The following is a 13,659-nucleotide window of genomic DNA, read 5'->3' as shown; positions in this document are numbered from 1 at the left end:
CTCGGGAGGCCAAGGCAGGAGAATCACTTGAACCTGGGAGGCAGAGGTTGTGGTGAGCCAAGATTGCCCCACTGTACTCCAGCCTGGGAGACTCCGCCTCAAAAAAAAAAAAAAAAGAAAATGCTATAAAATATTGAGTAGAGGCCGGACGTGATGGCTCATGCCTGTAATCCCAGCACTTTGGGAGGCCAAGGTGGGTTGATCACTTGCGGCCAGGAGTTCAAGACCAGCCTGGCCAATATGGCAAAACCCCATCTTTACTAAAAATACAAAAATTAGCTGGGTGTGGTGGTGCACATCTGTAATCCCAGCTACTGTAAGGCATGAGAATTGCTTGAACCCAGGAGGCGGAGGTTGCATTGAGCCAAGATTGTGCCACTGCCATCCAGCCAGGGTGACAGAGTGAGACTCTGTCTCAAAAAATATATATATTGAGTACAGAGAACATGCAGAGTGAGTTAATTTTAATTTATGTGTTGAACACCACAGAATAATTTTAACTGTGTTTTTTATAATGTTTCCTGTATTACTGGACTTTTTACATAACTACTTGTGAAAACAATTCAGTGTTACTAAATACAAAAGCACTAACAATTTGTATTGGGTATACTTAGTATACTGGGTTTAGTCAGGTGGGACATGAGAAAGTTCTTTGTGTCTGACAGTATCACACATTGCAGAACAGTTAGTGTTCCTGCCCCCTTCTAATTAAAATATCTAGTAGCATTACCAGTCATTGAGACCAACAATAAATGCTTCCTAGGGAAAAGTAATGATCTTTTAAAAAACTGGTGTTTTTATGATCACTATTCACAGCTATCTCCAGCAGTAGGTAAATGAGGGGCAAGAATTTTATGTTTATACTTGTATCTGTTTTTGTAAGGGTATGCCCTGCAGGACCTGTAAGTTCTAGCATTAATAATATGGAATTCACTAGGATGTTTACATTTCACAAAGTTTTATCAATTCTGTATTTAAATCAAGTTTCATTGTAGTTTCGTTATTGTCTTTCAGACTACTAAAATTAAGCTTTTTGTGTGTTCTTGTGTAAGCTTTTATTAATCATAACAATGTGTTATTCCGGCTAAAGAATGCTAGATGAAACTGCATTTTCTCCTCTGGGGCTTATATTAACAAACTAGTCATCAAACTTTTACACTTACCAGAATCACCCGGAAGCTTGTTAAAGCACATATTGCTGAGCCTGACCCCTAGAGTTTCTTTTTGTTGGTTGGTTTTGGGTTTTTTGGGTTTTTTGAGATAGGGTCTCGTTCTGTCACCCAGGCGAGAGTGTAGTGGTGCAATCTTGACTCACTGCAACCTTGCTGCACAGATTCAAGCAATTCTCCTGCCTCAGTCTCCTGTGTAGCTGGGGATTACAGGCATACGCCACCACACTTGGCTAGTTTTTGTATTTTTAGTTGAGATCAAGATTCACCATATTGGCCAGGCTGATCTTGAACTCCTGACCTCAAGTGATCTGCCCACCTTTGCCTCTCAAAAGTACTGGGATTACAGACATGAGCTACCACACCTAACTCAGAGAGTTTCTGAATTAGTAAGCTGATGTGTGCGGCATGTGGATTTATGGTTCTTACAAGTTCCCTCTTGATGCTGATGCTTGTTGGATTGGGGAACACAGTTTGAGATCCACTATACTAACAAACTGTTTATGATTTCATTATGTTTTAGGGAGCAATGGACCACAGAAATTCTGCATTGAAAAAGTTGGGAAAGAAAATTGGCTACCCAGAAGTCATACCTGGTAAGTACAATCAGAAAGGATAGAGAAAACAGCTTTTGTCCAGTTATCTGTAGCTATTTAAAGCCAGCTAGAAATTAAAAATGACATTTAGTAGATATAGAGAATAGCACAGCCATCATAGCAATCCAGTTTAAGAGCATTTTGTTCACCCCTATGTGATTCCTTACAACTATTTGCAATCAATTCCTTTTTTCACATCTGAATTTTTTTTTTTTAATGTGGGATTTAGTTATTTTAACTTTTCTCTGAAGGCAGCAAAAGAAAGTTAGGAGACCTACTTTCTAACATCATGACCACAAATATTCTCATTTGAAATCTAACTACATTTCTAAAAATGTAGAAAACTAAATCTAATCCTAATCTCACAGCAAATATATTAATATTTTGGAATTCAACCTAATGTCAACAATATTTGAACCTTATTTTGTGGGATATATTTTAGTGGTCACATATGGCCCTTCCTGGATATCTGACCTCTTTACTGTTTTATTGTCTATTCCATTTTGTTTTTATACATGTTTTGTACATGCATGTAGTGTTTAAGTAACAATTTTATTGATATATAATTTACATATTATAAAACTCACCTTAAATTATGCAGTTCAGTTCAGTGGTTTTTTGTTGTTGTTTGTTTGTTTGTTTGTTTGTTTTTGAGACAGGGTCTCACTTCGTAGACCAGCCTGGAGTGCAGTGGCTTGATCTCGGCTCACTGCAACCTCCACCTCCCAGGTTCAAGCAATTCTCTTGCCTCAGCCTCCCAAGCAGCTGGGATTACAGGCACCTGCCACCACGCTCAGCTAATTTTTGTATTTTTAGTACAGACGGGGTTTCACCATGTTGGTCAGGCCAGTCTCAAACTCCTGACCTCAGGTGATCCACCCACCTCGGCCTCCCAAAGTGTTGGGATTACAGGCGTGAGCCACTGCACCCAGCCTGTTCAGTGGTTTTAGCGTATTTACGAGGTTATGTAAGCATCATTACTGTCTAATTCCAGAATTTTTTCACCCTCCCAAAAATCCATGTACCCATTAGCAGTCACTCCCTTTTTACCTCCTGTGTAGCCCTTGGTAACCACTAATCTACTTTCTGTCTCTATGAATTTTCCTATTCTGGACATTTTATATAAAATGAATCATACAATAAATATATAGCTTTTTTTTTTTTTTTTTTTTGGAGACAGAGTCTCTCTCTGTCACCCAGGCTTGAGTGCAGTGGCGTGATCTCAGCGCACTGCAACCTCTGCCTCCCGGGTTCAAGCGATTCTCCTGCCTCAGCCTCCCGAGTAGCTGGGACTATAGGCATGCACCACCACGCATGGCTAATTTTTGTATTTTTAGTAGAGACGGGGTTTCACCATGTTCGCCAGGCTGGTCTTGAACTCCTGACCTCGTGATCCACCCACCTTGGCCTACCAAAGTCCTGGGATTACAGGCGTGAGCCACTGCCCCCAGCCAAATATACAACCTTTTGTGTGTAGCTTCTTTTACTTAGCATGTTTTCAAGGTTCATCCCTGGGCTAGCATATACAATATTTCATTCCTTTTTACAGTTAATTGTTGGGTTTAATATACATAACATAGAATTTACCATTTTTAACTGTGTACAGTTCAGTGGCATTAAGCCCATTCATATCGTTATGCAGTCGTCACCATCACCTATCTCCAAAAATTGTTTCTGTTGTTGAGACATGTCTCACTCTGTCACCCAGGCTGGAGTGCTATAGCTCAGTCTCCACTCATGCAACCTCCACCTCCCGGGCTCAAACTATCCTCCCACCTTAGCCTCCCAAGTAGCTGGGATGACAGGCATGTGCTACCACACCTGGCCAATTTTTAAACTTTTTGTAGAGACAGAGTCTTACTTTGTTGCTAAGGCTGGTCTCGAACTCCTGAGCTCAAGCAATACTCCTGCCTTGGCCTCCCAAAGTGCTGGAATTACAGACCGTCGTGCCAGACCTAAAACATTTTTCATCTTATAAAATTGAAATGGTACCCATTAAAGCAGGGTACCAACTCCTGGTCCCCAGCCCCTGTTAGGAACTGGGCTGCACAGCAGGAGGTAAGTGGAGGGTGAGTGAGCATTACCTGCTGAGCTCCACCACTTGTCAGATCAGCAGAGGCATTAGATTCTCATAGGAGCAATAACTATTGTGAACTGTGCATGGGAGGGATCTAGATTGCGCATTCCTTACGAGAATCTAATGACATGAGGTGGAACAGTTTCATCCCGAAACCATCCCCCTCCCCACTCATGTCCATGGAAAAATTGTCTTCCACAAAACCATTCCCTGGTGCCAAAAAGGTTGGAGACTGCTGCTTTAAACAATGACTCCCCATGACTCCCTTTCCCCAGGTCCTGGCAAACATCATTCTACTACTGTTTCTATGATTTTTGACTATCTTTAGTACTTCATAAGTGTAGAATCATACCTTATTTGTCCTTTCCTGGCTGGCTTATTTCACTTAGAATAATATCTTTAATTTTCATCCGTGTTGTAGCATGTGTCAGCATTTCCTCCTTTTTAATGCTGGATAATATTTGATAGTCTGGATATACTACATTTTGTTTATACATTCATCTATACATGGACACTTAGATTATTTCCACCTTTTGGCTGTTTATGCTGCTATAAACATAGGTATACTGTGGTAGAATATAGATATATCTGTCCATGGCCCTGCTTTCAATTGTTTTGGGTATATACCCAGAGGTGGAATTCCTTGATCATGTAGTAATTCTATTTTTAATGTTTGGGGGGAATCTCGCCATACCGTTTTCCATAGTGACTACACTGCATAATATTCCTACCCGTAGTGCAGAGGGGCTCCAGTTTCTCCACATCCTCACATCCTTTTCAACTCGTTTTCTTCTGTTTTTTGTTGTTGTTGTTGTTTTTGTTGTTGTTTTAAATAATAGCCATCCCAACAGGTGTGAACTGGTATCTCATTGTGGCTTTTATTTGCATTTACCTAATGACTAAGGATGTTGAGCATTTTTTTTATGTGCTTATTGGTCCTTTGTATGTCTTTGGAAAAATCTCTATCCTTTGTTCATTTTTAAATATTGTTGAGTTTTAAGTTTTTTTATATATTTTGGATACCAGTCCTTTATCAGATATATGATTTACAAATATTTTTTCCCATTTTTGGGTTATTTCACTTTCTTGTTGGTATCCTTTGAAGCACAGTAGTATATTTTTGTGCTTCAATAATAGTGTATAAAGTAGTATACTACACTACTCATTTGATTCTTTGCATATTTCCTTTTCTCAAACTAACAATTCTTGCTTTTAGTTTTAATCGCCTGGACCTGCCACCATACAAGAGCTATGAGCAACTGAAGGAGAAGCTGTTGTTTGCCATAGAAGAAACAGAAGGATTTGGACAAGAGTAACTTCTGAGAACTTGCACCATGAATGGGCAAGAACTTATTTGCAATGTTTGTCCTTCTCTGCCTGTTGCACATCTTGTAAAATTGGACTATGGCTCTTTAGAGAGTTATCTGAGTGTAAGTAAATTAATGTTCTCATTTAGGTTTATCTCCCAGTGATTTCTACTCAGCGTTTCCGGAAATCAGGTCTGCAAATGACTAGTCAGAACCTTGCTTAACATGAGATTCTAACACAACGATGAAATTTGCCTTGTCTTATTCCACTAGTTTGTTCCTTTAACAACAATTTTGTATATGTGTCAAAAGTCTCACTTGGGAGTAGTTTTTTTTTCTTTTAGAGATTCTGCAGATATGCAGGGAAGTCCTTTGGTAACTGCAATATACAAGATCTTCCTATTAAGCCTCTTGGTAAGAAGCATTTGTTAAAAGTGCAAGCTTAGCCCTGCTTCTGGGGATGTGAGCAAAATTTTGGCTTGTGTTCTCCCTCTCATTTTAGTCTGACTTGACTGTTGTTTTTCCTTTCTGGAGCATGAATCCATACATCATTCCTGGAAGTGATGCAAGACTCTTGCATCTCTACGAAGTAGTTTTGTCAATTTGAATTCAGGGAAAAGTTAGTCACAGCCTGCAAATGACTTCATTTGGAAGTTTGATTATTTCAGTTGCCTGGCAAATACTACACTTTACAAACAATGTTAACACTGTGATTCCTTCATTGTTTTAAGAAGTTAACCTAGCGTCGGGCATGGTGGCTCGTACCTGTAATCCTAGCACTCTGGGAGGCCGAGGCAGGAGGATCCCTTTAGCCCAGGAGTTCAAGACCAGCCTGGGCAACATAGGGAGACCCTGTCTTTTTCGAGGGGGGGGCGGATAAATAAATAAAAGGAAAAAAAACTTAGCCTAGAATTAGAATTAATTTAATTTAATTCATCTAAAGATGTCACTGGTGATTTTTATATGTTCCTCTATATAATTGATGCTTTATAATTTTATCATAATCCAACAACTTCAGTTATATTTAATTATTGTTAAGGAGTTTAAGACTAGAAAGACTAGAGTGCTTTCTAGTCCAAGTAGAGGTCAGTGAAACAGCTTTTGACATCAGATTTTCATTTGAGAGGGAGAGCTGTGGTACTGGCTAAAAAGAAAGGAAGATAACATCCAGTAACCACAGGAATATATTCTCTGTGAATTAAAAGTCTTCAGAGTTATCATTTCTCTGACATACGTTGGAGTAGTCATTTCCATTCTTTACATTGTCATGAACTGGATTGATAACCCTCATCTGCAATATTCTTTTCACCCCTAAAATTTTTAACAGGGTTTCCTTTTTTTCTCACGACTGTTTAAGTTTAGATTGCTCCATTATTAACTGATTAATGCACTTCGAAGTTCTCTGGAATTAATTATTTTAACTTGGCCTAGCTTCGACTGTCAAGATGACTGTTATAAATCTGACTTCATTGGCAGTGGAATGAAGCCTAAGCCAGCTGAGTCCCTATCATAGCTGAACCCTGAGGACAGCCTCATAGCTCATGTGTCAGGGACTTTTGCCACATTTCAGAGGCATAGCATGAACAAGTAATATTAAGCCAAGAATAAGCAGCAGAACCCTGTTCCATATGGAAAAAAGAAAAACAATTTTTTGTCCCTAATGTTCTTCCTTTTTACATCCTGGAACAACAATAAAAACATTTTTTTAAACTTGTCTATCTGTACTCTAAGACACTGCCATCATAGAGCAGAGACTTACATGAGTGAAAGGGTTGCCTCATCAAGAAACTCAGTGTAAATGGGGAGACTAGGCTCTCCCCAGCCCTATGGTTTTTTTATTTTATGTACCCCAGGAAATACTGCGTGGTTTCTAAAAGCCCTGGTCATTAAAAGTAGGGACTCTGCCTTTTTGTTGGTAGGGGGGAAAAACGCTATTGCTTTGTCTTACAGAGCGAATGTCTGCCAACTACCCGTTCATTATATAAGTCTGAACTTGGTAATATATGGCTAATGAAGATTAAGCCCTCTATAAAGACTTCCTATTGAGGTGAATTCTCATACTGAAATGTAGTTACCTACAATATTTACTAGAGATTTATGAAATTAAATTAAGAGATAATGTAAGAAAATAGATTTTTTTTGGTTCTATATAATGCTTCATGATTCATTTAGGGACCTAGAAATATTGTGTGAAAATATATAAATATCACCCAAAAGGCTTTCTGCCCTATATTTTTAAAATACAGAATAGTTATATTTGAAGTAGCCCTGGCCCTAGTTCTATAGGGCTTGGCTATTTAATATTTTTATGGAAGAAGTGTTTAGTTCTGGAAAAGGTAAATGCTTGTATATATTTTTGCAGCCTGGGATCTCCCTACTCCATTTTTTCCTTTAATTTAAGTGGCCACATGTATATGTCTTCCCTGCTGTGTTAGGAAAATGGGGGCTGGATATCCCAAGAATCAGAGGTTATATAAAAATACTGCAAATAGACCGCAGACATAAATATCTACCAAATGCTATCTTAAATTTTGGTCCAAACTGAACATATGGAAATAGATTTATTGTAAGTATTTACTTAGAGCTTTTTCTTAAATCTGAACTAAATTGCTTTTAGAAGTCTTTTTCTTTGTAAGCATTGTAAATGCTAATAAATCCTGTTAATTTTTTTTTTTTTTTTTTTTTTTTTTACTGCATGTTACATTGAAATAAAAACAAAGTAAAATGAGCAATTGCCTTATTCTTCTGCTCTTTTGCAGGGGGTGGGGGTTGGGGAAAACAGCATTCCACAGCCTGGTCAGGAGGGAAGGACCTCACTTGTTTCATCAAATGGAGTGGTTTAAAACTGATCAACCAGCTCATAATAATGAATTCCTGTTCTGTCTTTTATTATCTTATGTCAGAGTGCAGCAAAATCTCATTTCATAAGATTTACAATAACTCTATTTAAAATTCAGGTATTGTACTCGGGAGGCTGAGGTGGGAGGATCCCAGGAGTTCAAATCCAGCCTGGGCAACATAGCGAGACCCTGTCTCTTAAAAAAACAAAAAGACATATTCAGGTACTGATTTTTCATCAAGAGATTGACATACCAATGATCAGAAATTTTAGTGAAACTTGACTCAACTATACCCAAAGTTCTCATCCTAAAAGAACTATTTCAGTCAAGCCCACTCTACCACTTTTTACTTATCTGGTTTAATAATCCGAAATGTTATCAGGGTTGACTCACGGAATTAAATTTTTCCTCTATTTTTATATCCTTCCCTGTTGTGGCTGTAACTTACCTTTCTAAACTCCTTTAGAGTTAACAACTTCTATTTAGTATTGTTGGTATCTCCAGTCTCCCTGCTTTTTTTTTCTTTTAGTTCTTTACTTTGTTTGTATAATTTGCTTTCATTAACTAAAAACAGGGAATTGGCAGCACTGGATTGTATATTACTGTATTAAGAGTACCTTTGTTTTCTTGATCTGTTACTTTTAATACTCAGGTAATGCTACAAATATTACAGGGAGTCAAATGCTTTTATAAAGTTCCTTCAGTAGTTGCCTCACTTGCGTTTTCCTACAAGATGTAAGACTGTTTATAATTAAACTTTTTTGGTCCTTCATTTGCATGCTTTTCTGTCAGTCTTGGGTAAGGAGGGGTCTCTTTCCTCTCTCCCCGGCCCCACCTTCTGAGAAGACTTATATGTGACCAGGTCACATAGATTTCTGCTTCTCTGCTTTTTTAAGTGGCAAGTTACAGCCCATCTGGATTGTAGTATCATTCCCAGACCAAATCGAGGGTTGGGCTGCTTATTCTCGCAGCCCAATAATGAGGTGCAGATGAATGAGAAAGGAGGGAGTTTATTTCTGTAACCAGGTATGGGGAGAAAGCCTGGAAATGATCCCAAGACCAACTCAAAACTACAAAGTTTTCCAGAGCTTATTTACATTATAAGCTATATGTCTACATGTGAGTGTACATTCATCTAAAGACATAAGTGATTCACTTTTTTAAATCTGTAAATAAGATCTGAGTCCCGAAGACCTTCCTCTGAAGCCTCAGTAAATTTACTTAATCTAAATGGGTCCAGGTGCTGGGGTGATTACCCTTATCTTGTTTCCTGCTAAATCATGGAGGTTTGGGGACTTCCTTCAGACTCCCCAGTAAACTTGTTTGTGGAGGCCTTCAGACCCCCAATAAAACTTGTTTAATCCTAAATGGGTCCTGTTAAGAATTCCTTTGTTATCTTGTCATGCTTCAAGGCCCAGAAAAGTCCTGGGCAAAACCCTTGGTGGGGTTTTGTTACATTCCAGCCTTTGTATAAGGGCCCTGACTCTTTCAGCTTTTAATATTTAACTTAACCACTCAGTTAGTGCTGAAACAGTTGTTATGGAGGCCTGTGTTATTGAGATCTGGCCCGCCACAGTACGGGTAGAAAAAACTAGAAAGAGCTGTTGCAGATGAGACTGGATTTGGTGCCCATGTTGAAGATGAAGATACCTGCAGGGTCCATCCACCAACATAAAGGCCTCCATATGAATTGCTTTTCTGAGACAACTAAAAGACCGGGACCACAGGCATGAGTGCTGAGTAGAGAATCACCAACTAGCTAGCTGTCAAGACTGTTACCAAGACTGTTCTCAACAAGCTTACTTGGTTACCAGCTTCAGTAGACCTTTTTCTTATTAGGAAACTCAGGTGATTATGCTCTCGTTTAAAACAGAACCAGTGGAGAGAGACTAAGGGAAGAGGAATTTTTTAATACGGCTGATCTAACATGGACTAGAGGACAAAAACTGCAGGCCCCTCGCAGGTCCTGAGTAGTTAGTAGACCCTATCCTGTTTATTCTGTCCGATGGAAGCTGCTAGAATGCTCTAGTTTCACTGTGGCTTAGAATAAGGGGAAAAATATGCCCCTCTAAGTAAGGGTCAATGGTCAGTAATTGTTCTTACTGGCCATTGGCTCTCATCCAAAACCCTACGAAGCATCAAACTGGGACTCCGCTGTGACTGACTGGCTGTTCTCTGGACTTTTTAAGTGTCTGTCTCATGTTATGTAACTCCAGTACAAGAGCTGCTGTCTCTCTCAGCCCATTTCAGTTGTCAATTCTTCCATGTTCATAGGACTCCTTTGTGATCAGGATATCTGGAGTGAGGAGCCAGGGGAATCTTCCTGGTTGGCAAGGAAAAGAGGGCCTTAAACATAAATCCCAGGACACTGCTGATCCCTTATGCACAGGGGTCTGTTAATAAGCAAAGAGTGGCTATGGACAAGACGATTTCCTCAAAGCACCCCACAGGGAAGGACCTTGAGAATTTGTAGTCATACTTGAAAGATCACTAAAAACAGCCCTCCTGTTATTTTTCTTCTAATTCAGACCTGTTCTTCTATTTGTCTTCCATATCATAGCAACCAGTACCACACCCATATTCACTTAATACCAAAACTGTCAACATTTATCACTATGGCAGGATATGGTAGATATGCTATGTGCAGTGTCAGTCTTCCTGTTATTGGGAATGATTATCTCTGTTTTACAAGAAAATAGAGGCTCAAAATGATTGAATCATGTCCACAACTATTAAGTAGAAAGAGTACAGGTTGGAATCCAGGATGGTTTGACTCTAAAGCATGCATACTTGACCATTTTTGTTGTACTGCTACTTACCACAATGCTGGGAGTCTAATGTGACCAATTTTGCCATTCCATTTAATTAGTCTCCAAATCCTATCTATCCCCAAAACTTTTTATTTATTTATTTTGAGATGGAGTCTCGCTCTGTCGCCCAGGCTGGAGTGCAGTGGCACGATCTCGGCTCACTGCAACCTCTGCCTCCTGGGTTCAAGTAATTCTGCCTCAGCCTCCCTAGTAGCTGGGATTACAGGCGCCTACCACCAATGCCCGGCTAATTTTTGTATTTTTAGTAGAGACGGGGTTTCACCATGTTGGCCAGGCTGGTCTCAAACTCCTGACCTCAGGTGATCCGCCCGCCTTGGCCTCCCAAGTGTTTGGCTTACAGGCATGAGCCACCGCGCCTGGCCCCAAAACTTTAAAATCCCTTCTCTCAGAGCTGACAACATTGCCACAGCCTACGTGCTTCCTCCCTAATCTGGCTGACCATAACAGCATCCTGTCTTCATTTTTCCATCCTCCTCGCTCCAGTATATCTTCTGTGCTACCTCAGGATTATCTGTGGAAGACCTGTCTCATGCCTGCTCTACCTAAAATTTTACAGTGGTTTCTCCATTACCGCAGAATAAAACTTTTTTTTTTTCTTTCTTTTGAGATGGAGTCTCGTTCTGTCGCCCAGGCTGGAGTGCAGTGGCGTGATCTCGGCTCACTGCAACCTCCGCCTCCTGGGTTCACGCGGTTCTCCTGCCTCAGCCTCCCGAGTAGCTGGGATTACAGGCGCACACCACCAGGCCCGGCTAATTTTTTGTGTATTTTTAGTAGAGACGGGGTTTCACTATGTTGGCCAGACTGGTCTCGAACTCCTGACCTCATGATCCGCCCGCCTCGGCCTCCCAAAGTGCTGAGATTACAGGTGTGAGCCACCGCGCCGGGCCAAAACTCTTAAAAGTTTGTAAGCCTGCCACTCCGGGACATTCTTGGTCCTATTCCAGCTCCTCCTTCATTCTTATTTTGGCTCCTGTCACGTGAACTATTGGCCATTCTCTTTTTTGCCTCTGGGATTGTAATCTTTTAAAATCCTTTCACTCCTCTCAGTCTGGTTCTCCATGGGCAAGACAGTGGTGATTCTTCCAGTGCTTATCTTCCAGGATGTTTTAGGGTCCAGTCTCTGCAGCACTTCTTCCCCTTGCTAAATGCTTTCCTAATGTTTCCAGCATTCAATAGAAATTCCTTTGGATCCAGTCCTTTTAAAAATTTATTTTGAAATAATTTTACATTTACAGAGCTGTTGCAAAAATGGTTGAGTTCCTGCACAGTCTTCACCCAGCTTTCTCCAATATTATGATCCCACATAACCATGCTAGAATTACCCAAACTAATAAATTAACACTGGTAAAACTAAAACTACAGTCCTTACTCAGAATTCACCAATTTTCCCACCAATGTTATTTTTCTTTCTCCTTACTCCTCTAATCTGTAACAGTTCCGCATTCATTCCTTGCTTTCATGACTTTGAGATTTTGGGGGGAGTACAGGTATCTTGTAGAACATCTCTCACACTGGATTTGGTGAAGTTTTCTCATGGTTTAAGGCTGGGAGTTTTTGTGGAAAATGACTCGGAGGTGATGTGCCCTTAACGCATTTTTATCGGGGCACGCGGCATCAATATCTCCCCTTTCCAGTAATATTAACTTTGATCTGGTTAAGGTGGTGTCTGCTAGGTTTCTTCGCAGTAAAGTCGATCCTCTTAACATGCAGACACCCCTGGAAGGAGGAGAACCAAATCCTTCCTCACTGAAGAGCAGCTACTGTGGAATGAAACTTTGGAGTTAGATCATCGTTGAATCCAGCAAGCTACAGTGCCTGGGAGAAACAGCATTTATAAAGTATCCAGGTTACTGATACTTCCCTGAAGCTACCGGAGACAACGTATGTGCGTGTTCAGCACAGTAATGTGGCACAGGGTTCACTAAACGGCAGCATGTTTTAACAGAAGTTATTTCCTACTAGAGGACCCAGAAACGTTTGCGGCCTGCGGGAACAGGACAACATAGGGCTCTGGGAAGAAGAGTCCCCCTTTTAGAGGTGAGAACAAGATAGAACACACAAATGTGAAGTGGCTTCTGCTAGGTAACGCGAGGCGGGGCTGAGCTCGGATTCTAAAGACACCCAGGCCAGCCCTAACCAATTCATCTCCGAGCTTGCACGGCATCTTACCCGGAGACTCCAGAGGTACCTGACTCCAGCCCCACCCCAGGCCTGCCCGATCCCGAAGCGCATTTTGGCCCTGGGCCTCTCTCTGCCTCAGTCTGGGCGCAAAGGGGGTCTCAGCAACCGTCCCACTTGCCTTCATACCCTCCCACCACGCTCCACCCAGGGACTCCAAAACCAGCTTAGACCTCCATTGAGAGCTGAAAGCCTCTTCCGATACCGAGAACCAGCACTGAAAGCCTCTTCCGATACCGAGAATCAGCATGGTTTTTGTTTTGTTTTGTTTTAGGGTCTTTTGCTCTGTCGTCCAGGCTGGACTGCAGTGGCGCAATCTCGGCTCACTGCAGCCTCGAACTTCTGGTCAGGCGATCCCCCCACCTCAACCTCTGGAGTAGCTGGAACTACAGGAGCGCGCCACCACGCTCGGCTAGTTTTGTTTATTTAGTAGAGAAGGGGTCTCTCCATATTGCCCAGGCTGGTCTCGAACTCTTGGGCTCAAGCAATCCTTCCGACTCGGCCTCCCAAAGTGCTGGAATTACAGGCGTAAGCCACCGCGTCCAGCCAGAACCAGCATATTTTCTGCACGGCTGGAGTTGGTAATTTTCCACAGCTTAGCGCACTGCTCCTTAGCTTTTCGCTTTGCCACAGTGGAAAGCAGATTTTCCAAGAATCCTGG

The 13,659-nt window shown here is 41.1% G+C and overlaps 1 protein-coding gene across 4 annotated transcripts in view; it reads left to right on the top strand.

Annotated features, from left to right (window-relative positions):
- The window catches only part of ITCH (itchy E3 ubiquitin protein ligase), a 143,967-nt gene extending 135,206 nt beyond the window's left edge, over positions 1 to 8,761 (top strand). For 3 of the 4 annotated variants that reach the window (XM_003273541.4, XM_030825515.1, XM_004090124.3), the window contains 2 exons: positions 1,693 to 1,765; positions 5,059 to 8,761. In XM_003273541.4, coding sequence (XP_003273589.1) covers positions 1,693 to 1,765; positions 5,059 to 5,158 — 173 coding nt within the window. In that variant the 3' untranslated portion in view covers positions 5,159 to 8,761. The remainder of the gene's footprint in view (positions 1 to 1,692; positions 1,766 to 5,058) is intronic. The other variant, XM_030825516.1, reaches the window with a different exon arrangement.
- The last annotated feature ends 4,898 nt before the right edge of the window (positions 8,762 to 13,659 follow it).

Source organism: Nomascus leucogenys, chromosome 13 (genome assembly GCF_006542625.1).
Source record: "Nomascus leucogenys isolate Asia chromosome 13, Asia_NLE_v1, whole genome shotgun sequence".
Taxonomy (NCBI): Eukaryota; Metazoa; Chordata; class Mammalia; order Primates; family Hylobatidae; genus Nomascus; species Nomascus leucogenys.
The sequence above is the reverse complement of the archived record's forward strand: the minus strand, read 5'-3'. Positions and strand labels throughout refer to the sequence as shown.